The sequence below is a fragment of the Psammomys obesus genome, unplaced genomic scaffold (genome assembly GCF_907164565.1).
Source record: "Psammomys obesus unplaced genomic scaffold, mPsaObe1.curated_primary_1811, whole genome shotgun sequence".
In the NCBI taxonomy this organism is placed as follows: Eukaryota; Metazoa; Chordata; class Mammalia; order Rodentia; family Muridae; genus Psammomys; species Psammomys obesus.
In genome coordinates, this window is record NW_026590062.1 from 18,206,875 (window position 1) to 18,232,177 (window position 25,303).

General features: G+C 46.7%; 1 protein-coding gene across 1 annotated transcript in view; it reads left to right on the forward strand.

Moving 5' to 3' along the window:
* The first annotated feature begins 506 nt into the window (after nt 1-506).
* LOC129676138 (S-adenosyl-L-methionine-dependent tRNA 4-demethylwyosine synthase TYW1) overlaps nt 507-25,303 on the forward strand; it is an 82,172-nt gene continuing 57,375 nt past the window's right edge. Inside the window, exons 1-9 of the mRNA XM_055606454.1 lie at nt 507-640; nt 2,624-2,754; nt 6,476-6,598; nt 9,980-10,081; nt 11,065-11,259; nt 13,392-13,673; nt 18,391-18,513; nt 21,207-21,324; nt 24,365-24,417. Coding sequence (XP_055462429.1) covers nt 637-640; nt 2,624-2,754; nt 6,476-6,598; nt 9,980-10,081; nt 11,065-11,259; nt 13,392-13,673; nt 18,391-18,513; nt 21,207-21,324; nt 24,365-24,417 — 1,131 coding nt within the window. The 5' untranslated portion in view covers nt 507-636. The remainder of the gene's footprint in view (nt 641-2,623; nt 2,755-6,475; nt 6,599-9,979; nt 10,082-11,064; nt 11,260-13,391; nt 13,674-18,390; nt 18,514-21,206; nt 21,325-24,364; nt 24,418-25,303) is intronic.

The following is a 25,303-nucleotide window of genomic DNA, read 5'->3' on the forward strand; positions in this document are numbered from 1 at the left end:
TATTTATTTATTTATTTATTTATTTATTTATTTATTTATTTATTTATCTGTTTGTTTAGAGACAGGGCCGCTCTATCTAGCCTTGGCCTTGAGTTATGTCCTAAAACTCATTACGTAGACCAAGCTGGCCTCGCGCTACGAACGCGCAGAGATCCGCCTTCCTCTGCCTCTAGAGTGCTAGGATGACAGTCTGCACCATCAGGCCAAGCTGTCATTCATTTCTTGAAAGTACTTTCTCCGCGCGGCCCTCTCCCCTCCCGAGCCCATTCGAACGGAGTCGGAAGCTTCCTCGCTTTTGCATCTCCCGCTCTGGGCGGAGCTTCCAGCAGACACGCCCCCTTTCCACTCTGAGCCAATCCGAGAAGTACAGGAAGCGCTCTAGTGTCTTTCCCAGGGTTAAGAGTTCGTGGTTTCCCCCGGTCCCGCCCCTTTACTCATAGTCAACCAATCAGGGAGGAACCTCGGGCTTCTGCTGGCTCCATTTTTTTCTTCTGGGCCCGCCTCTGTCCTCTGTGGCCAATGCGGGCGGGCCTGCCGACGGCATGGCTTCCCTGGCTCGGTAAAGCGGGCCCTCCCGAGCGTAGTCCCGCGCCTCTGTGTTTGCTGTGAACCTGTGGTGCTCGGGCCCCGAGGAGGATGGGTGAGGCCGGGCTGGCCAGGGTCCTGGGCGGGCAGGAGGACACTACTTCCCTCCCCACGCAGGGGCCTTAGGTTGTTGCACTTGATGTTTTCCTTTTTGCTTTTATTGTATCTTATTTTTTCGTCTGTCATTTTATTATATCTTTGTTTGGTTTTCTTTAGAAAGGGCCTTGTTTTGTATCGCAGGTTGACCCAGAACTCGCTGTGTAGCTCAGGAGAACTTGGGACTCGTTTGTGTAGCAACTGGCGTGGCACGCAGTTATGTAGCTGAGGCTGCCCTGGAACTCACAACCCAGGCGGATTAGGAAATTGTTCTTAAACAATTTTAAGAACAAGCTTAAACTGGCCTGGAACTCGGCACGTAGCCCAGGCCAGGCTCAAAATAAACAGTGTTTCTCCTGCCTCAGCCTACTGAGTGCACATACTAGCAGAGGGCAGACACTCCTGGGCGCCGAGAGGACGGATCCAAGCTCTTAACTAGGTTTTTGCCTTTCTGAGACTTAAGAATTTTGAAGGAAACTGGCCTAACGTCAGAAAGGAAAAAGTGGCTTCCTCCTTTTACATGGTTCGAGATCTGGTCTATGAACAGCACTTGTAAAGCCTACATTTCAGGTTTCAAGTCCTTTGGAAAAATTTTCACTTTTAGTGTTTAAGACAAGCCTCTGATTAAGGATTGAAAAAGAAAAGCCATGCGTGGGCTGGAGAGATAGCTCAGGGGTTAAGAACACTTGCCTCTTTTCCAGGGGACTGTGGTTCAGTTCCTAGCATCCACAACCACCTGAAACTCCAGCATCAAGGAATCTAGTACCTCCATGGCTCATTGCAATTATGCACATGTACATATTTACACATGCCTACACTAAAATTAAAAAAAAAATAGATCTCTTTTGAGAAGTCAGGGGCCTGGGCATGGTGACACATGCCTTTATACTCTCAACGCTTGGGAGGCAGAGGCAGGTGCCAGCCTTGTCTTTATAGTGAGTTCCAGGGCAGCCAGAGCAATATTAGAGACTCTCTCTCTCTCTCTCTCTCTCTTTTTCTCTCTCTCTCTCTTAAAAGAAGAAGAAGAAAAATAAGAAGAGGAGGAGGAGGCAGAGGAGGCAGGCATGGTGATGTTTAGATACTGAGGCAGGAGGATGGTTAAAAGTTTGAAGGTGATTGTAAATTGGTTTGCTGGGAACTAGTCTGACCACTGCTTCTCCGTGGGCCAAGGACTTTTTCTGGTCTTTCAGAGAGGGGTTCCTGTGTGTTTGTTGTCTTGCCTCTAACTCTTGGGGAAGAGTATTTGAGTGTGGAGCTACTTGGGGACCATTGACTGCAGCGTGGACAGCCTTACTGGTTCCAGCCAGTAACATAAGACCTGAGGTTCGGAGCTAAAAGAAAGGAAGGGAATAGTCTTATTGCTTTGATTCAGCCTGTGTTAATGTTACGTTTTGCATTTTAACATCAAAGCTTTGGTGCTTTTTAAAATCAAGCAAACAGACAAAGAGCTGCTGCTCTTTCCACACCTTGCTTCTCTGCCGCTGTCGCTGGTGACAACTGCCCAGAAGTTAGTGGGCCTTGTTCTCATGCCTCCTTAGGACAAAGGGAAGGATGCTTAAATTGTAGAATTTATTTTGTGTGTTAAAGTTTGTACAGGAATTGTGACATACCCCTCTTTTGAAATCTGCTTTTAACCTGATGATGTTTTTGAACTTAATAAATGTTACTTGGATCAAAAAAAAAAAAAAGTTTGAAGGTGACCTGGTATCCAAAACAAGACTTTGTTTCAACCAAGAAATTGAATCAGCCATCTAAATTACTTAGAATGTTGGATATGAAGTTTACTTTTAATTCTGAAATTAATCTTATTTTTTTCCTCTGTTGTTTTATGTCCTTTATGTTTCTGTTTTTCTTTATTGTATAGCGATACAGTAGCTACACAATGGGCATCTTTGTGTGTGGCTGCATGCATTGTCACACCCCTGTGTTGTTTTGAACTCAGGTCCTCCTCTGGATGTGTGGGACTTCTCGTCACCCTTGCTGTCGCTGTGGATGAACAGATTCTACATCTACCTGGGCTGTGCTCTGGGAGTTACCTTTTGGATCTGTGTCCAGATCATCACCAAGAAGCAGGTACTTGGCGTAGTTTTTTCTCTCTCTACCTTTCCCCTTAAAATTTTAACTAGGTGCATGTGATGGTGTGTGTATGGGAGTGTACTGCCTGGAGAGGCCAGAAGAGGGCGTTGGATCGTTTGGAGTATAAGTTACATACAGGTGGTTGTAACTGGACATGGGTGCTGGGAGCCAAACTGGAGTCCTCTGCAGGAGGAGTATGTGCACTTGGCAGCTGAGCCATCTCTCTGCCAACTCATCTTATTTTTTGAGACTGATTCTCTCATTTAACCTGGAGTTTGTTCACTGGGCCATGGTGGCTGGCCAGTGAACCAGCAATCCTTTTTTTTTAAGCCCCCTGCACTGGGATTAGCTGAATGTGTCACCACTCCCAGCTTATTAGGTGGGTACTGGTCCTCAGTGTTTTTGCACTAAGCACTGTCTTGACTGATCCATCTCCCCTTCCATCTTTTAAGAATTATTTTACGTGTATGAGTCTTTTGTCTACATGTAGGTTTGTGCCCTCAGAGGCCAGAAGAGGACATCATGTCTCTTAGAGTTATAGATGCTTGTAAACTGCCATGGGGATTCTGGGAACTGAACTCAGGTCCTCTGCAAGAGCAACAAGTGCTTTTAACTTGAAACTGTCTCTCCAGTACCCCCTTCATCTTTCTTTCTTCTTCAATGGGATAGTATTTAGGGATCATATTACAGAGAATTTACAGTACAGATTTTTCAAAGCTCCCATAAAAATACAGAAAAGCTAGAAAGAAACTTAGTTAGTTAGTCTATTTATTTATTTATTTATTTATTTATTTATTTATTTATTTATTTATTTATTTGGTGTGTGTCTCTGTGTCATGGAGTGAGTGACACAACTTTCAGGAATTGCTTCCTTCCTTCCATTGTGTAGGTTGGAGAGGTTGAGCTCCCGTCATTAGGCTTGGCCGAAAGGGCCTCTGCCCCTCTCCTGTCCAGCTCGTGAGACAGAGTTCTGTTATACATCCCTGGCTGACCTGCTGTGCACTATAGCCAACTAGCCTTGAACTCTGGCTGGTCCTCCTGTCTCTACCTCCCGAGTGCTGGGATGTCCAGCAGGTATCTCCATGTCTAATGCTCATAGGTATTAAATCTCATTTTTGTTTGTCTAGAATAGTTTTAATGCCTTACTTTTTTTCTTTAAGATTTTAGAAATTATGATGGACTAAGTTAGAGTCAAGAAGAATTTTAAAATGGAATTTTAACCTACAAAGAGGAAAAATAGCCTGGTGTTGTGGTGCATACCTTTAATCCCAGCACTCAGAAGGCAGAGGCAGGTAGATCACTGTGAGTTGAGGTCAGCCTGTCTACAGAGTGAGTTTTACAACAGCCAGGGCTAGGTAGAGAGAGCATGTATCAAAATAAACAAACAACTAACACCCAAATAAAAAACCAAACCAAAAAATAAAAAAGGTATAAATAAATAAAAGAAAAAAGGAAAGAAAAAAGAAAAAAAAAGAAAAAGAAAAAGCTGTTTTGCACCTTTCCAGGATTAGGGTAATCTTTTTTTTTTTTTTTTTTTGGTTTTTTTCCAAGACAGGATTGTCTAGCTCTGGAACTTGATGACCAGGTGGGCCTTGAACTCAGAGATCTACTTAGCTCTGCCTCCCAAGTGCTAGGATTAAAGGTGTGCACCACTACACTTGGAGAGTTATTTTTTCTTCACACCCACTAAAGGTCAGAACATAAGAATGGACAGTTTGCTCTCCATATCCTGGTGGTTTTCAGGATTAAGCCGAAGAAATAGAAAGTATTTGGCAACTGGACTGGAGCAATGGCTCAGTGAGTGTGTCAGAGCACTTGCCATGCAAACTGGACAACCTGAGTCCAATCCCCGGAATCCACATAAAAGGCTGGCTGTGGGTGTGGAGAGATGGCCCTGCAGTTAGGAGCGTATATATGATGCTTTTACAGAGGACTCGAGCCCTGCTCCCACGACCCATGGCAGGTGCCTTAAAACTGCCTGCCTAGTCCCAGGGCTTCCAACACCCTCTTCTGTCCTCAGTGATCCCTGGACTCCCATGGGCACTTTTGTGTGCACATGCACACGCACGCGCGCACACACACGCACACACCCACACCCAGACACACATACACACCCACACCCAGACACACACACACACACACACACACAGCCAAACTTCTTTACCAAATATGTCCAGACTTCTCTCCTTGTCTGTTATGTGACTTTTCTCAGATACTATTTCTGTTCACTCCAGGAGAGAGGGCTATGACAGATGCAGAAATGTTTCCGTCCAAGTCCCACCCCGTGAACCAGTCAGGTTATTGGGTTACTTCCGGCAGATGAGTGCCACTTGGGAGGCCGTGCACCTAAGTCCTGCCCTGGCGTGGGTGATGACCGAGCATCACTGAGGGCGCCTGCGCGCCCTGCAGGCAGCTCCCCCGAGGAGCCCCTTTCCCCCAGCAGTTGTTCACAGCTTATATAACCATGTCGGGGGCTTCTTGAGTTTCCTAAGTTTCTTGTGAGTTTCATGCCCGTCTTGCTTGAGCCTGCCTTCTAGAAGGAATATTTTCATTTGGAGGAAAGAGTTAACAATACCATTCTCTAAGCAGCACAGTGCAAAAACTATAAAACATTTTCATTGGATGAAATATAAGTATAACAGATGATTTTAAATCTCGGGGAGGGTGTGTGAATGTTCTAAGTAAAGTCTATAACGTTTTGTATGAGGGAGTTTTGAGTACCTTTCAGGCTGAGGCAGGAGAATGATTAGTTTGAAGCTAGCCTGGGCTACACAGGTACACCGTGCCTCAAAACAACAATAGCCTCCCCCACCAAAAACCAAACCAAACCAAAAGTTTTTGAACATCATTTGTGTGTGTGTGTGTGTGTGTGTACAGGAGTACACTTATGCACCACCCTCTGAGTGTAACAGTTGTCTTCTTCAGAGCTGCTGTGACTGCTGGCAGGAGGCCTCCTGGGATAAGGCTTGGTGACTGTTGACTTTGCCTCACAGGAGGAGGGGTGTCCAGAGACTCAGCTGAGATTCATCGCTTCCCCTGACGTCATTTCCCTTGGCTAGTCATATGTAGTTCTGCTCTGATTGAATGTAACCTCACATTCTAGGAAGGTGCTGGAGTCTGGAACGCAGGAGGTCACCTGAGCGCAGAACTCTACCTCTGCGGCTGTAGGGAGTCCTCCTCCGTTCTGGGGTGGGACTCTGAGGTGGTACGGCTGCTTTGAGGTTCCCAGGTTGGGCTGCAGTGGAATGGTGGAATGGTTTGTGGTCAGAGCCCTCTGGGGAGTGGTAAACACTGTGTTCATGTCCCTAAGGAAGAGGTCCTGCAGCTGTGTGTGTCCGTCTGTCCTGGAACCAGTCCTCCATGAACGCTGAGGGTAGGCTACAGCTTTCCTCTGCAGGGAATGGGCATCGTTCAGTTTGGAAAAGGTGGGTCCTGCCTTTTAAGGACCCAGTTAGACCAAGAGGGTGAGGTGAGGGGTACACCCAAAACACCCGGAAAGATGAAGAGAATCACACAGGGTCAGCGTCTGCGCCAATTTTCATACCTCCTGAAGTGAGGGAGATGTTGAGTCTTTGTTTGTTTGATTTTTAGAGACAGGGTCTCTCTGTGTAGACTGGTTGTCCTGGACCTGACTCTGTAGATCAGGCTGGCCTTGAGCTCACAGATCTCCTTGCTTCTGCCTGAGGTTGAGTCTTGATGGATTCCCTTTATCTTTAAGGTCACTAGCTCGCAGGAGAAAAGTGTCCCCGGAGCTCCCGGCCGCTCCCTCTCTTTTCAGAAGAAGCAGTCTCATGTGTCTGGAGTGAAGATCTTCTATGGCTCACAGACAGGCATGGCCAAGGTGAGCTCTTTGCACCAAGCCTTTCTCTTGGTCTTCCCATTTAAAGACAATTCTGGAGGCCCTCCTTGAGCAGTGAGTTTCGTCAGTCCTTCCACCCTTCTCTCTTTGTTCCTCTCTGGAATGGTGGGTGGTTTCCTTCTGTTGGGTGCAGTGTTGTAGTTCCAGGCTCCGCTTCCTCCAATGGGGTGGTCCAGGCACTGCTGTACACTGGGCTGAGAAGGATGAAGCGGAACCAGAATGGGTGGTGAAGGCAGGATCCTGGTCCGCCTAGAAGGCCTTCGGAGCTCTCCCTGTGAAACAGCAGCTCTTAGACCATCTGCAATGGAACAGCTTCTGTGTGTATTTGGGGTGAACAAAGGCTGTGTGAACCTTGGGGGGTGGGAAGGGGTTTTCAGGGTGGGTGTATATCGTTGGCCGGGGCTGGGATTCTGGGAACCCTTCATTTGCAGGAATCCAGATGCTAGGCTACGTGACTACCTCAAGTATTTCGGAGCTAGTGGCAGTGAGACTACACGTCCTGTACCCCATGCAGGCACAGAAAGGAGGGAGTGATCCTTACTCCCGCTGACTCAGTCGGTCTCGAGACTGAGATCTTCAGGGTCTGGGCACATCTCCACCTCACTCCAGCTCCATGCTGGTTTCCGCAGTGGCGAAGTCTGTGCCCCACACAGTGTCTGTAGGTTCCAGTCATAAACGGCCTTGAAGTCCTTGTCTGCCTCTGGAGGATGGAGATTGTGCTCTGGGGATAGGATGTGGACTTGAGTCATATCGGACCTTGCAACATTGTGACATGACATTGTAATTTCACGTGTGAGAATCTCACCATAGAGATAGAAAAGTTGCTGAACGCTCTGGTATCAAAGCAAGTTTGATTTTTTTTCTTTTTTTCTTCTTTTGGGAGGTGGGGTGGAGGTGGGTTTACAGCTTCCTTGGGGTGCCAGCGGCTTTTGGCTGTTGGTTGGATGTGCCAGCCGCTAGTGACAAGTGAATCATGGGGATGGCGTCAGGGATGGGTCACCCTGACAGCAGGGATGGTGTCCGGGATGCAGTCAGCGTGCTGAAGGCAGGGAAGGTAGATGCTAAAGTAGCTTCAGAGTTCAGACGTGTGGACCGGAGGCCATGGGTTTCTCTGCTGGGCTCCACGTGTTACTGCTTCCCGGGAAGGAGGGTCACAACTGTTGAGTTCTTTCTAAGAAAAGACTGAGTAAGGCTGTGAATCACAGTAAAACCAAAACCCAAGGCCTGTTATTGTGTGTGCTGCTGAAGAGGGTTCTACTGATCTTGTGGATGTTGTACAAAGTAGCTGTTTTGTTTGAGACAGTCTCTGGTGGCCTGTTCAGAGTAATACTTATTATTTCATTTAAAAAAACTTTATTTGTTTAGTGTGTGTAAGCATGTACGTGGGCACACATGTGGAGGCCAGAGGAGTTTGTTGGCATCGGTTCTCTCATGTGGGTCGAGGATGGTAGGTGTTAAACTCAGCATCAGATTTGGCAGTTAATGCCTTTACCCACGAAGGCATGCTTCTGGTCTTGTAATTATTACTTTAACATTTTTTAAAAATTTATTTTATGTGATGGGTGTTTTGCCTGTATATATGCCTGTTGCATGCCTGGTGTCCTTGGAGGCCAAAAGAGGATGTGGGGTCACCTAGGACTGAGGTTATACATGGAGGTGAATATCCATGGGTTCTGGGATTCGAACCCAGGTCCTCTGGAAGAGCAATCGGTGCTCTTAACTGCTGAGCCATCTCTTTAGCCTCTCATTGTTGCCTTGTCAACGGGCTGTGGGCATGGAGGGATGGCCCTGCAGTTAAGAGCATGAGCTGCTCTTGCAGTGGACCCAAGCTCTGCCCCCATTTATCTTTTCATACACATGTATGCTGACATTCTCTATAGAGTAGCCACACTCATTATAGAGTAGGCCTGGCCCTGTGCTCTCTCCACCCATCTGAGTTTGTTTTCTTCCATGGTGCTCATCACCGCCGGGCATGCTCTACTGGGAGTGTTCAACATGAAGGGTTGTCTCTTCAGATGGATGCATAAGCTGTGTTCCACACAGAAGGCTGGGAATGGATGTGCCTGGCCAGGCCACACCTCTCTCTCCCAGACTGTTATGCTTATCCCGGACTCTTCCTCCCCTGACCCTTATCTTAAGGCATTGTTTCTCAGTCACTAGAACCCATCTTTATGGAAGAGGTCATATGTGCTTTGAAAAGACTTTTGGTATAATCATGTCTTCAGCTTTGTTGTGTACACGGGATTGAGTTATCATCAGGAAAAGTTTCCAAAATTGTGCTGTGCTTAACTATGACTAAATAAACTTGCTGGTGTCAGACTCTAGAAGTTTGAACCAGCACCAGCTTCTGAGTCGTGTTGAACTGAATCTTTTTCTTGTCTCACTTGGATTGACACTCTGCCAACCCTGCTGTTTGCAGACATCCCCACCCCCCCTCTAAGCCTCGGGTGTTGTTCTTCAGCTACTGTCAACCATATATTTTTGAGACAGGGTCTCTCGTTGGCTTGGGACCCTACTGGCTGGCCAGCGAGACTCAGGGAGCCATCTGTCTCTGACTTCGGGACACTGGGATTCTGAATACATACACTGGTTTTACTGTTTTGTTTTTTTTTTTTTTATATTTAAATTTAAACTTTATTTATTTAGGTTTTTTTGAGACAGGGTTCTCTGTGTAGTCTTAGCTGTCCTGGACTCACTTTGTAGACCAGGTTGGCCTCGAATTCACAGAGAGCTGCCTGCCTCTGCCTCCCCAAGTGCTGGGATCCCAGGTGGGCTCTGCTGCACCCGGCTGACATTTATTTGTGTGTGTGTGTCCGTGGATCTGTATGTGCCACAGTGTACAAGTGGACGTCAGAGGACGAATTTGGGAGTTTGTGCTCATTTTCCACTTGGTCTAAGAGTGGGTCTTTGTTGTTTAAGGCTGTGGACTCCAGGCCATTGAGCCTGCTAGCTTCTGGGGCTGTCTCTACATCCCATCTTGGAGCACGGGAACTCCAGTGTGTGCTGTTGTGCCCGATTTTCCACACACCCTTGGGATCTGAACTCAGATCTTCACACTTAGGTGGCACATACTTTATCCACGGAACCGTCTCCCCAGTCTACATGTTTTTTTGTAAACAAACACTCTTTTATTATATTTATTTAGTGTATGTGTACACGCACATGTGCGTGTGTGTGGAGGTCAGAGGACAGCTGTGACTCAGTGCCTCATCTCTGTTCTGGGTGTGCTGATGATGGACAAAGTTGCTGGGGAAGCACCCACCGCAAGGGCTGCCAGGCGCCCTTGCCAGCTGGAGCAAACAGCAGCCACGCTTTCCTTATTCGCCATACTGAAGGGTTTATTCTTTTTTTCCCTCTTTTTAGGGGTTTGCAGCGATTCTCGCCAAAGCAGTGACCTCTCTGGACCTGCCGGTGGCCGTTGTTAATCTGAAGGAGTATGACCCAGACGACAGCCTGCTAGGAGAGGTTGTATTTGCCTTATTTTTTCTTCATTTAAAACTCCTCCCTGGGTTCCCAGCACTCAGGGAGGCAGAGGCAGGTGGATCTCTGTGAGTCCAGGCCAGCCAAGGCTACACAGAGAAACCCTGTGTTGAAAACAATAACAACAACAAAAACCCCAAAACAAAAAACAAAAAAAAAAAAAATTGGGGCTGCAGTGATGGTTCATTAGTTAAGAACTGCAGTGGCCCTTGCAGAGGATCCAGGTTCGGTTCCTAGCGCCCACATCAGGTGGCTCATAGCTGTTCACAACTCCAGCTCCAGGGAATGTGAGGCCCTCTTCTGGCCTCATTTGAACACTTGCACTCATGTGCACACACCCACACACAACCACACATACACACAATTAAAATAAAGGTTTAAAATCCAAATTTAATTGACCACCTGTCCTGTGGGGTAGTTAGAATCTCCAGAATAAAGTAAATTTTTATGCTGAACCATTTCAACTGGAAGCTTTTTCATTATGACTCTGAAACTCTTATTTGTTGAGTCAAGATCCTGCCCTGTAGCCCTGGCCTGACCTCGGCCTTAAGCAGTCCCATTGCCTTTGCCTCAGAGTGCGCTGGGATTCCCGGCATACCACTGTGCTCAACAGCAGCATTCAGATAGACCAACTTCACTTAGACAACTGATACCCTGTATACTATTATTTTTTAAAGATTTATTATGTCCTTTTATTTTTTGACTATTGGTATGTGTCCGCCTGCAGGAGCACCTGTGTGTGCCTGGTGCCCATGGAGGCCAGCAGAGGGCGTTGTTGAACCCCCTGAAACTGGAGTTAGGGCTGGTTCTAACCCACCCTGTGGCTTCGCGGAATAGACCCTGGGTCCTCTGTAAGAGCAGCGGGCACTCTTACCCACGACGTCATGTCTCAGCCCTCACTGAGACATGTATTCTCATAATCGTTCTTATCTCTAATATCCTTCTGACATAAATACTGTTTTATTTAGATCTCTAGTAAAAATGTCTGTGCCTTCCTGGTTGCTACGTACACCGACGGCCGTCCTCCAGAGAGTGCAGAGTGGTTCTGCAAGTGGTTAGAGGAAGCAGCTAACGACTTCCGCTTTGGCAAAACCTACCTGAAGGGTTTGAGATACGTGGTATTTGGCCTGGGAGACTCCGCCTACCGGAGCCACTTCAACAAGGTAGGTAGTGCGGTGAGTTATAGGACAAGGTCCTTCTTTAGCCATAAGACAGGCAGGCAGGCGAGGTCTCATGTTACGTGTGTGAGAGCTAACCTACAGTATTGCTGCCTAATAATTGTTATTTTTAAATTTTTACTGTGTGTGTGGGGGGGGTATTTTGCCTGCATGGATGTCTACACCACTTGTATGCCTGGTCTTTGCAGTGATCAGAAGGTATTTGATATCATGGAACTAGGATTACAGACATGTGAGCAGCTGTGTGGATGCTGGGAATTGAATGTGGGTCCTTTGGAAGAACAACCAGTTCCCTTAACTGCTGAGCTATCTCTCCAGTCCCAATAATCATAAATTATTACATTAATATTGTTCCTTTATGGTGCTGGTGATGGAGCCCAGGGCCTTAAGCATGCTAAGCAAGTACCTTGCTGCTCAACCAAGGCCCTCGCCCCTCCCTGGGGGATTCTAAGCAGGTAGTGTACCGCTGAGCCACACCCCAGACTCTTACTGGGAGATTCTAGGCAGGGGGTCTACCACTGAGCCACACCCCCAGCACCTCATTTGGGATTTTAGGCAGATGTTTTTGCTCCATTCCTAGCCAGGATGGTCTTGAACTTCTGATCCTTCTGCCTTCATCTCAGAGTTCCAAGAAAGCAGATGTGTGTGCCACCACATATGACTTAAGCAGTGCTGAGGACTGAACCCTGGGTCTCAGGCAAGAGCTCTATCCCTGAGATAGATCTCCATCCTTTTTATTTTTGGACCGAGTCTCATAAGAAGCCTTGGACCTGAGGTCTTTCCACCTCCACCTCCTGAGTAGCTAAGCTGACAGGCCTGTGCCATCAGGCCCAGCTTAGAACTTGAAGATCGTTATTTGGACCCGTGCTGTGCTCCTCAGCAGAAACTCCTGAGTAGCGGCCCTGAGTCACTGGGTTTCTGCGGTGCCATCTGGAAGCTGCTTTAGAGGATGAATTGGATTTTTTTTAAAAGATTTATTTATTTATTATTTATATAGTATTTTTGCCTGTATGTGCCACGGGCCGTCCCAGTCGGGCTCCCATCTTCCGTGGGAGAACAGGGCTTTGGATAGGAAGACACGGTTTCGGCGAAAAATTGACAGACAGAGACACCTTGACGGTTTTGACTCTTCTGCAACTTTACTGAAATCAAGCTAGTATTTTTATAATGATTCCACAAAAGACACCTTAAAGTTGGCCTACTTCCCAGAACATTCAGACTTTTACCAAGAATACAAAGTTTACATTTTAACTCAAAATGCAGTCAAACATAAAGCAGTGCCCACAAGAAATCTTGGCCTAAAAACTTTTTGATCAGAGCAAACAAAGAAAAAGAAACCTCAAATGCAGCTTCATTATTGCTAACCAGTGAAGAGGAAAGTCAGGAGCTAAGTCAGATTCCTGCCAAAGTCCCTCTCTATATCAAAATCTAACTACACCTTTGTTAACCATCCTCCCATATGTCCTGCTTAAGATTTATAATCTTCCTTAGAAACAAGGCACTGAACGGAGGGGAAACTCCTGCCAGCTGCACCTCTCATGCTATTATTTTTTAAGAAGGAGCCTATTATTTTTTCACTATTCTTAATGCCTATTAATACTAAATCTAATTCATGACTTTTTTTAAACTTATTATTTTTATTAAAGCCTTTAACAATCTATTAATAATAAATTCCTTTATAAAATTAGTTGTGCTGTTTTAGGAGTCACAGAGAAAGATCAAAGAATTCATTATTCCAGCCCCAGAGCCACAACTGAAAAAACGTAGAAATCTCAGAACACGTCTCTTTTCCAAGTGGGATGAGTCTGCCAGGGACCTTCCAGGGGGCGAATTTCCGGAGAAAGCGTATCCCCCGCTCTGTAGCTTATGCTACTATGGCGACACTGGCGTAGGTGTAGCATGTATGTGTGCCGGCAGACCAGAAGAAGGTACCAGATCTCATTATAGATGGTTGTGAGCCACCATGTGGTTGCTGGGAATTGAACTCAGGACCACTTAGGAAGAGCAGTCAGTGCTCTTAACCTCTGAGCCATCTCTCTAGCCCTGAATTGGATTTTTAGTTTGTGTATTTGTGCGTTGTGGTTCCTTTAGTCTCTCTCTCTCTCTCTTCCCTGAAGGTCAGCACAAATGTTGACAAATGGCTTTGGATGCTCGGCACCCAACGGGTACTGACCCGAGGGGAGGGCGACTGCAACACAGTTCAGAGCAAACATGGCAGCATTGAGGCCGACTTCACAGCCTGGAAGACCAAGTTCATCTCCCGGCTGCAGGCCCTGCAGAGAGGGGAGAAAAAGGTCTGTCACAGGGACTGCAAGAAAGGGAAGTGCGAGTCGACCCAGCCCGGCCCAGGAGAGATGCGGCCTCACCTGCAAGGCGAATTGCATCCCAGGGATGCTGAGGTATGTGCTTATGCTCCTTTCTTACTATGTGTGACACACACACACACAGCGAAAGCGATTGAGTGCATGTGAGTCTGTCCTGTGTGTGACTGTGTGGGATGCCTGGCTTTACCTCTGCCCTGGTTAGAAGATCTGAAACTCGGGGCAGCTGTTTCAGAGAGAGAGAGAGAGTGCAGTGAATGCTGGCCATGTGCTGAGTGTACATCTCCTTTTCCCTCCTCCCTTCTCCTTCCTGCTTTCCCGCTTCTTGCTTCTCTTCCTCCCCTGCTGTCTCCCTCTTCCTTCTCTTCATTCTTCTTACCCCATCCCACTCTTGTCTTCCTTCCTTCATTTTTTTCCTTTCCTCCTTCCTTTTTTTCCTTCCTTCCTTCCTTTCTTTCTCCTTTCCTGCTTCTCTCTTTCTCTGTTCTCCTTCCCATTTGTTTGACAGGGTCTGGCTGTGTATCCCAGGCTGGCCTGGAACTCATCACAAGGCTGAAGCTAGCCTCAGTTTACCAGCACTGGGCCTTAAAGCTCAGGACCACGAGACTCATTCTTGTCCCTTTACTGCTGCATTGCTGAGTTAGGCAGAATCCTACCATCTTCCTCAGGTCAAGAAATGGAAGCTAAGAGGAGTGACACATGTCTCAGTCTGAGCTTCCCAGGTCACACCCTTCCTGACCCCAGTGGCTGCAGCTCACTTTTGCTGGAGCAGCAGAGCATTCTGGGTTCACCTGTCCACTCCCTCAGCCTTTAAACATCATTCTTTGTTGCTTCTGCACACAGCCACTTCCTTCCTTTCTTCAGGCTGCACAGTGGCTGCTGCTGTCACAGCTGGGGTCTTCTGGCCGCCCGCCTGGCCACTTTCCCCTGGAGCAGCTTTGAATGTTGGCCTACTCTGTCTTTTTTTTCCCACTCTCAGTCCGGTCATTAGGGGAGGCTTAAATGTCCCTGTAAACTGTCAGCCCACCTCCCTAGATGGCTGCTCCTAGCCCTCACACCCGTGTCGATCAACCATGTTGTTATGTTTGTTTCCTGTTTCCTTCCGTAAAGGTGGTGGAGGGCTTCCTTCCTTCCTTCCTTCCTCTTTCTCTCCCTCCCTCCTTCCTTCTCTCTCTTTCTTACTTTCTCTCTCTCTCTCTCTTTCACAGTCTCCTTTTCTACACGAGTCAGGCCCCCCCACACACACCCTTGCAGCTACAGAAGTACAAAGTCACACTTGCCAAAGGAGTTCGTTTCCTTCCAGTTTCTGTGGCTCTGTGGACTGAATGGGATCGCAGGTCTTGCCAGTATATATCCAGCCCACCAATTTTTATTTGCTTTAGGTAGGGTCTCATATGGTTGGCTTTTAACTTGACACATAACTGAGGGTAAATTCCAGATCCTCTGCCCAGCATGCTGGGGTCACACAGGTAGCCATCTTAATTTTCTTTTCCTTTTTCTTTCTTTCTTTCTTTTTTCTTTTTATTTGGTGATAAGGTCTCATCAGGTTGCCCAGGCTGCCCTTGAACTCACTCTTTAGCCCAGGTTGAGTGTGGATTTTTCCTGCCTTAGCTTCTCGAATAATGGGGATCACAGGTAGACACAGGCTAGATTGCTCTCTTTTTAGACAATATTTTGTTTAAAGTTTTTATTTTTCCCCTGTTTCCATGTGTGTGTATGTGGTACATGTGTGTATGTATGCATGTTTTTGCATGTTTGTGGGCATATGTATGTCTTTAGGGGTATGTACACATGTGGATGGGCACATCAATGCCAGAGGTTGATGTTGGGAATTGTCTTTGGTTGCTCTTGTAACATATTCATTGAGGCAGGGTATCTCAATCAAACCCAGAGCTCAGAGAGGTATGGCTCGTCTCCCTTGCCGGCTTGCTCTGCAGTCCAGCCAGGCTGGAATACCGGTGGGCAGCCATTTTGTCCAGCATTTATGTGGATTCTTGGTATCTGAACTCAGGTCCTCATGTTTGCTCAGCAAGCACCTCAACCACTGAACAGTTTCCCAGCCCCTTTCAACCACTTGAGAAGCCTCTGCCATTTTCCTTCCAGGATGTGACCTGCCAGTCTCCCCTAACCTCATGCTTTGTCTCCCAGTCTGCTGGTGACTTTTCAGTGGCTTCTTGTTGCTGTGTTCCACTTCCCACCAACTTAGGTGACTTTGTAAATCCACACTTAGAGCTTTGGTCAGTTGTTCCATGACAGGCAGCCTACTATGGCTGCTCCTCCCTGAAGCCTTTAGCACAGAGTGGGCACTTTACGATACCTGTACCCTTATGTTGCTGTCGTTGGACTGGAAGCTTTCTGGGGAAGAAGGAGATGCTTCATATTAACTTTCTAATCCCAGTGGCTTTCATGAATTACATTAACCTTCTTGCTTTGTTTTTGTTTTGTTTTGTTTTTTTGAGACAGGTTTTCTCTGTGTAGCCCTGGCTGCCCTGGACTTACTTTGTAGACTAGGCTGGCCTCGAACTCACAGAGATCTACCTGCCTCTGCCTCCCAGAGTGCTGGGATTACAGGAATGTGCCACCATGCCCAGCTATTTTATTTTATTTTTTTTATTTTATTTTTTAAGTTCATTTATTTAAACAAATTTTGTTTTTGTGTGTGGGTCTCTTGCCTGCAAGTCTATTTATGCAACACATGCAGTATTCTGTGGAAGCCAGAGGCCACTGTGAGCTACAGTGTGGATGCCAGGAACCCATCCCAGGTTTTCTTCAAGAGCAGCCAGTGCTTTTAACGGCTGAGCCATCTCTTGAGTCCTCTGCATTCATCTTTTATTGAAGACAGGCTTTACATTTTCTGAAGGTCACAGAGCCAAGTTAATGGCAGTTCTGATTAGATTTTATGTGACGATGAAATGAGGTCCTTGGAGAGACAGTAAGTCCGTTTCTGTCAGAGATGAGGTTCTGAGCATGAGTTACAGAGGAGCCCGAGATAGTCAGCTAAATGTCTTGACAGCTAAATGCCACCTGCTGCCAGTTTTAAATTTTTAATTAAATTGATTAATTTTGAGACAAGGTCTCGTAGCTCTGGTGGCATTGATATTTACTGAGGTAGACCTTGAACTTCTGATCCTCCTGCCTCCACCGTCAGTGTGCTGAGGCTCTTGCTGTGTGTTTATCTAGTGCTGGGGTTGGAACCCAGGGCTCTGTCCATGTTATGGACACACTCTGCTAGCCTGTCTACATCTCTAGACCTCCTTTTTCTTTAAGGGTTTGGGGGTCACAACTGTGCTCATTCCCTCTGTTCTGGCACAGCAGCATCTGTGTTAAGAGCGGCAGAGCACTATACCTGAGGTGGGATTGTTTATTTTGCCAGAAATATTCACCTTTGGCCCTTTACACAGCACGAAATTGAAGTCGCCTCACCACACTTGCCTGCAGGCCCTAGGCTCCGATACTAGCACTCAGGGAGGCAGAGGCAGGTGGATCTCTGAGTTTGAGGCCAGCCCGGTCTACAAAGCAAGTCCAGGACAGCCAACGCTACACAGAGAAACCCTGTCTCGGAAAAAACCAAAACCAGACAAACAAACAAACAAAAGAGCTGTGTTGTGAGCAGTGAGATTTTTCAGGCTGGTCCAGTGTTGGGTGGACATCACCACATATGCTAAAAGAGACAGAGGGGGCTGTGATCTTCCAGGCTCATGGGGCTGCTTATGTGGCCCACTGTTGGGTGGCATATTTTTATGACACATTACTGTGTTATCATCTAGAAGCAAACAGTACTCTGCCCAAAATAAGAGTATTTTTCTTGTGGGCGTGTGTGCGCTTCCACGGGCACACACGCCCTAGCACTCGTGTAGCGGTCAGGGGCACCTTGTAGAAGGCCGCTCTCTCTTCCGCCAGCCGGACCCAGAGAGGGTCCCAGGCTGTCAGGCTCTGTGACGGCACCTTTCCTTGCTGCAGTGTCTCGCTGGCCCCATCTTCTCTGCTCTCAGTGCTGGGGACTGAACTGGCCTCAAGCCTGGCCCCACCTTCTGCCTGGCGTCTTTCTCCCCTGAGCCTTGTCCTTTCTGTTTTCCCATGGGAGCTTTCCTGAGGTATTTGTTTTCTGTCACTCCTTCTTTTAAGGTTTGTTTATGTTCATGAGTGCCTGCAAGTAGGCTTGTGCACCGTGTGGATGCAGTGCCCATGGAGGCCAGAAGAAGGCACCAGATACCTTAGAACCGATGTTAGAGACAGTTGCGAACTGCCATGTGGGTGCTGGTAACTGAACTCAGGTCCTCTGTGAAAGCAGCCAGTGCCCTTAACCATGGAGCCATTTCTCCAGACCCACTCTGTGATGCCTTTTGACAGTGATCACTCTGATGCCGAAGATCTAAGATGGTTTATAGTTTTAAAAATTAATACCATTAAGGTGGGGCTGGCAAGGTGCCTCGGCAGGTGAAAGTACTTGCACCAAGCTTGATGACCTGAGTTCTGTCCCTGGAACCCACAGAAAAGAAAGAAAGCATTGACTCCACAAGTACACCATTGCACTTGTACACACACACACACACACACACACACACACACACACAAACAAGCAAACATGCACACATGCACGTTTAAAATAATGGATTAAAAAAAAGCAGCATACAAAAACACAGTAGAGGCAGTCTGAGGTGTGTGGCAGTGGCAGAGCACCTGCCCGGCATTGTGAAAGGCAACACAAAGTCAACCAAACACAATAAAACACGCAGGGACCCCGTGGGGGTGAGAGATGGGCTTTGTGTGAGGTTCTGAAATTCCTGCCGTGCAGGAGGAGGAGCCGTGCGAGAGCAGCAGTGATGAGGAGTCTGTGGCCCAGAATTACCAGAGCCTGAATGCCGTGGTTGATGTCGAGGACCTGGGCAGCATTGTGAACCCCATGAAGAAGGAAAAGGTACTGCTCTCATGCGTGATTTTGCAGTTGGATCCTGTGGCTTATCCACCTCTTGGGTTCTGGTGTGGCACAGTTACGGGTGGAAGGGAAGGCAGTTTAATTTCCCTAGCTTCTGCCTGTTTTTGTTGTTGTCGTTTTTGTTTTGTTATATTTACATGAACCTTGAACATTAAAAATAACATTTATAGCTGGGTGTGGTGTAATTCCAGCATTCAGGGGGGCAGAGGCAGGTAAATCTGTAAGTTGAGGCTAGCCTGGTCTACAAAGAGAGTCCAGGATAGACAAGGCCTCAGAGAAACCCTGTCTCAAAAACAAAAACAAATTACATTTATTTATGCGTATGTTCTTCATGTGTTACGTGTGTGTAGGGGCGCATGCGCCACAGCCAGGGCAGAGTCTGTGAATGGGTTCTCTCCTTCCACCCCGTGGGTCCCCACATTGGACTTAAGTCAGCTTAGTGGCACGCGTCTGTCTTAGAGCTATCTCACTGGCCTCTCCGTGAACTCGGCCAAATCTCATTCCAGTCTGTAGCCTGTGAAAACAGGCTCCGGGAGGATGGGCAGATCTCAGGGTAGGGGCTGAGGAGAGGGCAGCTGGTACAGAGAGGGCGCTCGGGGTGGATTCTTTAACACTGCAAATGGAAGCCCGGCACTGTGGCACATACACCGTTAATCCAGCATGTGGAAGCGGAGGCAGGAGGATCTCTGTGAGGTCGAGGCCAGCCTGGGCTACAGAGCAAGTTCTAGGACAGCCAAGGCTACACAGAGAAACCCTGTCTCAAACCAACCAACCAGTCAACAAATGCAAAAACAAAAACATGAGTTCTTTTATGGTCTTTTTAAAAAATCAGTCAGACTTTATTACAGTGAATGTAATTTTTGGCCTTTGACTGAAAAATGTAATTTTCTTTATAGAAATAGTCTTAAAAACGGGAAATGAAGTAGCAGGTTTAGATAGAATTCTGGAATCTCTATCTGGCTAAGCCTTCCTTAAAGCTTTGACTTGTGAGGTTGGGAAGACACATTTTTCTTTGCTTTTCTTGTGGTGGCCAGTAGAGGTCACTAGAGAATGCAATAAAGACACCGTAACCATCATTGATTGCTATTATTTTTGGACATGAAATGATGTTGGACCTTGAAGCTGCTAGCTTATATAGCATTTTAGCTTTCTCATAAAAATCATCAAATGGAGGGAGGCTATGTGCATTTTTCATCTTCAGTAAGACCTAAAAATAAGTCACCAATTTTTTTTTCTCTTTATTTTGTGTGTGTATGTTTGTATATGTGTGTTTCTGTGGGGTAACCCCCCGGCCATTCTCTATGTTAGGCTCTACTGTGCCATTGAGTTACAGCCTGAATCCCTTCCCTTTTCTGTCTTTTGTTGTTGTTATTTCTTTGAGAGAGAGTCAAATGTAGCCCAGGCTGGCCTTAAACTTGGCATGCAGCCACTGAAGAGAACATGATTGAAGTTTTTTCCTTATTTTTTCTATTCCGTTCAGAAGCTCCCTTGGCAGAGGCATGCTTTCCGTTGCCTTTGCATTGTGATTGTGTTCCGGCCTATGGAGCACTGACTTTGAGGATGAAAAGAACTTAATGTGCTGAGTTTTCTAGTGAGAAGGTAGAGACGTCAGCCTGAACTGTGCTCATTTACCTTCTGTGGCTTTGCTGCCCTTGAATCCTCATCTCCTTCCTTCTACCTTACCCCCCTTATCACCATCCCTCTCTCTTCTTTCCCCATCTTTCTTTCTTTCTCCCTTCTTTTCTCCTTTTCTCTGCTTCTTATCTCAAGTGTACCAGTGGTAGTATTCACCTCCCACTAAGAACTGTGCTTTATTTATTTATTGATCTATTTATTTATTTATTTATTTATTTATTTTTACTATTTTTGCTTGTTTTACGAGACAGGGTTTCTCTGTGTAGCCTGGCTGTTCTGGAAATCCCTCTGTAGAACAGACCGGCCTCAACCCAGAGATCCGCCTGCCTCTGCCTCCTGAGCGCTGGAATTAAAGGCATGCGCCACCTCTGTGTGGCCCGGAACTGAGTTTTATTTAGTCCATGCACTCTGTTCTCTTTTTCAGCTGTGTCAGCAGTTGTGTTCACCCACCTCCCCGAGGAACTGCAGTTTATTTAATACCTGCACTCTGCCCCCTTTTCATGTGAAGAAGTTGAAATTCAGAGGAAGTCAGTAATTTGTCAAAGTTAGGCAGTTTGTGTTTGACTGTTAAAAACATTTGCTCTTGGGGCAGGCAGCATGGCTCAGTGGGGAGAGGTGCTTGCCATCAAGCCTGACTGCCTGATTTCAGTCCCTGGGATATACATAGTGGAGGAAAAGAACCAACTCCCAACTACTGTTGTCTGCCTGCCACACACACACACACACACACACACACACACACACACACACACACACGCTAATTAAATAAGTAAATAAGCATAATAAAAATTAAGAACTACTTACTTTTTAAACAGATGAACAGATGATTTAGGTTAGGTTTTTATCGTTGTTAGGTTTTGCTTTGTTTGCATATTTATTTATTGACCCTGGCAGTGTATCCTTTGGTCCTTGTCTCTCCTAAAGCGAGATCACTGTGTGGGATGTTGGGTCTCAGCTTGGGTGGCATGAACCTCCTCACTGTTGCCAAGGAGTTGTGGTTGTTGCCAATTCTGGATTGTATTTTTTTCAATTCGACACAGAGAGAAAAGGCTCAAGAGGAGGAGAAAGCTGTTGTGCAGAGGAACACGGAGAAGAATGAAGACAGCGACAGGAGAGCGATGATAACGCCCGCTCTGCGAGAGGCCCTAACTAAACAAGGTGACTGCCTGCCAGGACTGGGACATTCCTGCTCTGTAGGGCACTCGACCTCATGCCAAGATGGGAAGCATAGGACAGGGTTGTCACAGGAGACACAGAAGTCTTTGGCTGGCTAGTGTGGCGGCAGGGTCACAGCATGTTAGCCAGAGCTTAGGTCACTGGAACCTGAGAAAAAGAGTAAGCGAGGAAGCATTTATCCAGCTCAGTTTCGGACGCTTAGTCTGTGTGGTCTAAGCTCACGTGGACTGTGACTCGGTCTACAGTGAGATAGAGCCTCCTCCTGAGAGTATAGATTATAAAACCATCATGCCTGGTTTTCTTGGTGCCAGGGATCAAAACCATGGCCCTGTTTGTCCTGCATGTGTGTTTGGACAGCACCCACAGAGGCCAGAAGGCTTGGGATTCTCTGGAACTGGAGTTACAGATGGTTGGGACCCATCGTATCAGTGCTGGGAGTTGAACATAGGTCCTGGAAGAGTGGCCAGTGCTCTTAACCCATGCGAGTCATCTCTCTAGTCCTTACTTGAGTCCTTACTTATTACATTTCTTTAATTCAGTTCTGTTACTTCTTCAATTATTTGATTATGTCCCTCCACGTTCCTTGTGACAGATGTCTTCTAACAGCTGCTTGCATTTGACCATAGCTCATTGACTTTTCTTTTTGTTAAATTCTTTGTTTCATGTCTCACTTTTCAGTTAAGCTTCTGTCATTATGTCTTTAGATCTGGCAATTTTTTAAAAGATTTATTTATGTATATGGGTGTTTTATCTGCATGCATGTTTGCACATCAGAAGAAGGTTCTGGATCCCATGGGACTACAGTTACAGACAGTAGTGAGCTGTCATGTGGGTGCTGAGAACTGAACTCGGCACCTCTGGAAGAGCAGCCAGTGCTCTCAACTGCCAAGCCATCTCTCCAGCCCCAGATGTGGCAGTCTTTTTATGTCCAATGTTTTAGATACTTTTCTATTGCTGTGAAGAGATACCATGGCAACTTATAAAAGAAAGAGTTTATTGGGCTAACAGTTTCAGAGTGGAGTCCTTGACTGTCATGGTGGGGAGCATGGAAGCAGCGGGCAGGCATAGCACAGGAGCAGTAGCTGAGAACTTAACCTCCTTCTCCACAAGTAGGAGGTAGAGTGAGCACACTGGCAATGGTGTAGGCTTTTGAAACCTTTAAGCCCTCCCCCAGCAGCACACCTCCCCTATAAGGCCACACCTTCTAATCCTTCCCAAACAGCTCCGCTAACTGGTGACCAAGCATTCAAATATATGAGGCTATGGGGCCATCCTCCTTCAAGCCACCACATTCATTCCCTGAGCTCCACAGGCTGGTAGCTTGAAATTCATTAAGTCCAACTTCGAAAGTCTCCGCTGCCTTTTACAGTCTGCACATCTGTCAGGGCGCAGTTCTTTTTTTCCACCTTATGGGCTTCAGGGATTGATCTCAGGCCTGGCAGCAAATGCCCTTACCTCCTGAGCCATCTTGCTGGCCTAACTTAAAGGACTCCTCAGTCAGAGTTCCACAGGGGTACTTGCACAACCGTGTGTGCCATAGCCCTGTAGCTGGAGGGCTAGAGCTGCCAACTAGCCAACATGCGGATGGAGCCAGACTCAGTGTCAGCTGATGAATTGGTGAAGGAAATGTCCATACACATTTTGTTGAACCATAAAAAAAAGAACAGAATTACGTTTGCAGGGAAGTTGGTACTGGAGATCATTATAGTAAGCCAGGCTCAGAAAGGCAGGTGACATTTCTCTCTCAACTATGGACTCTACATTTTATATGGATATACAGAATCACTTGTGTGAGCCTTTGGGGGACATATGTCATTCAAGCTGCCACATGTTCTCTGAGCTTGTTGAGTCCACTATGATCTTGGGTAGGGTCCTAGTCAGCTTTCACTGTCAATTTAACACAGCCTAGTGTCACCTAGGAAGGAAGTCTCAGTTGAGACATTGCCTAGGTCAGGTTGGCCTATGGGCATGTCGGCAGAGAACTGTCTTGATTGTTAATTGATGTAGGAGGGACTAGCCCACTGTGGGCAGTGTCATTCCCTGAGCATGTGGTCCTAGACTGTGTACAAAAGGTCAGTGAGCAATAGCCAGCAAGTGAGCCGTCAAGCAGAGCTCCCCTGACTTTCCTCAGCGATGGACTGAAACCTGCAAGTATGAGACTAATAAACCCTTTGTTCCTGTCAGTTGCTTTTGGTCTGAGTTTCATCAGAACATGGGAAGGAGACCAGGACAGCCAGGTTTATTTGGTACTCTGCTCAGAGCCTCAGGCCATACTGCTGAGACCGGAAGCTAAAAACCTCCCCACATGACATTGGATTAGTTCATTGATTGAGCCTCTGTCATTAGATACATAGCATTTTCTTTTTTCTTTTGTGTGTGTGTGTGTGTGTGTGTGTGTGTGTGTGTGTGTGTGTGAACTAGGCTCTTACTCTGTAACCTTGGCTGAAACTCCCTATGTAGACTAGGCTGGCCTCAAGATCTGCCTGCCTCTGCTGCCTGAGTGCTGGATTAAAGGCACATGCCACCACACCCAGCATCATACCATTATCATCATCATCATCATCATCATCATTATTATTATTATTATTATTATTATTAATTTAAAGACAGGATCTCATGTAACTTAGCCTGGCCTCAAACTTCAGAGTGACTTTGAACTCTTGACGTTTCTGTCTCCATCTGCTGGGTGCTGAGACTACAAGTCACGCATCACCAGGGATAGATGCTAAATAGTTTCTCATGGTAGTCAGGCTGGTAGCTCACAACCTGCAATCTCGGCACTTTTGGAGGCTGAGGAAGGAAGACTGGGGCTACCCAGTGAGACTCAGTCCCAAAAGAAACTAGCAACAAACCAAAAAAGAAAAAAAAAAGCTTCCCCATCTCAGCAAATTAAGCCTTTAGTGTTTTTGGCAACAGGGCTGATTGCTCTAACTGAGTAGAATGAAGTGGTCTTGCTGAGTTTCGGGGTCTTTGCTGTGAGACTTGGGGCTCATGTCTCTCTGCTGTGTGCTTTTCCACACAGGGTACCAGCTGATTGGCAGCCACTCTGGCGTGAAGCTTTGCAGGTGGACAAAGGTATGCGCTGGTTTTATTTACATTATTTTCTGCAACTTGTTACTTCTTTTCCCATTCCCGTTTATTTTGTGTACATGAGTGTACACAGGTGAGGTCCGAGCAGAGCTCACAGGATTCGGTTCTCTCCTTCACCCTTGCAGGCTCTGGGGACTGAACTCAGGTCTTCAGCCTTGGCAGCAGAGCCTTTACCTCCGAGACATGTCACTGGCCCCATCATGGTTCTCCACAGCGCTGCTGAGAGACACTTTACATGCAATACCGGTCCCTCATTTTATTGTATCCATCACAGTCTAGCTTTAGGATGTTTCTCTGAAAGAAATGCCAGCTGTTAGTTTCCATTCTCGAGTCTCTCGGCTCTCATGAGCCTATTGTCTGTACGTTAAGTATCTGGTTAGACATTGCAGATGGCTGGACTCACAGGTTGTGGCCCATTGTGCCTGCTTTCTGCCACTCGGTGTTTTTGTGGGACAGTCGTTGGGCACCAGGAATCAGTATTTGGTCCCTCACGGTGGCTGATGGCATGGTATGCCACATCTTGTCTATTCATCGAGCTGTTGACGGACACTGGGGTTGCTTGTATGGTTTGGGTGTTAGGGGTGATGCTTCTGGGGACATTACTCCATGTACAGGATTTTGTGTGGTGCACAATTCCAAAGTGTCGCTGGTCGACCATGGTAACTTTTTTTTTTCTTCAATGAATTGTCTATTTTTCAAAGTGGTTCTACTGCTTTATATCCATCACTCTCCATAGTACCCTGTACCCTTTAAATGGTCTGTCTGTGTAACCTAGGCTGGTCTCAAATTCACAATCCTCTTGCCTCAGCCTGTCTGTCTGTCTGTCTATCTATCTATCTATCTATCTATCTATCTATCTATCTATCTATCT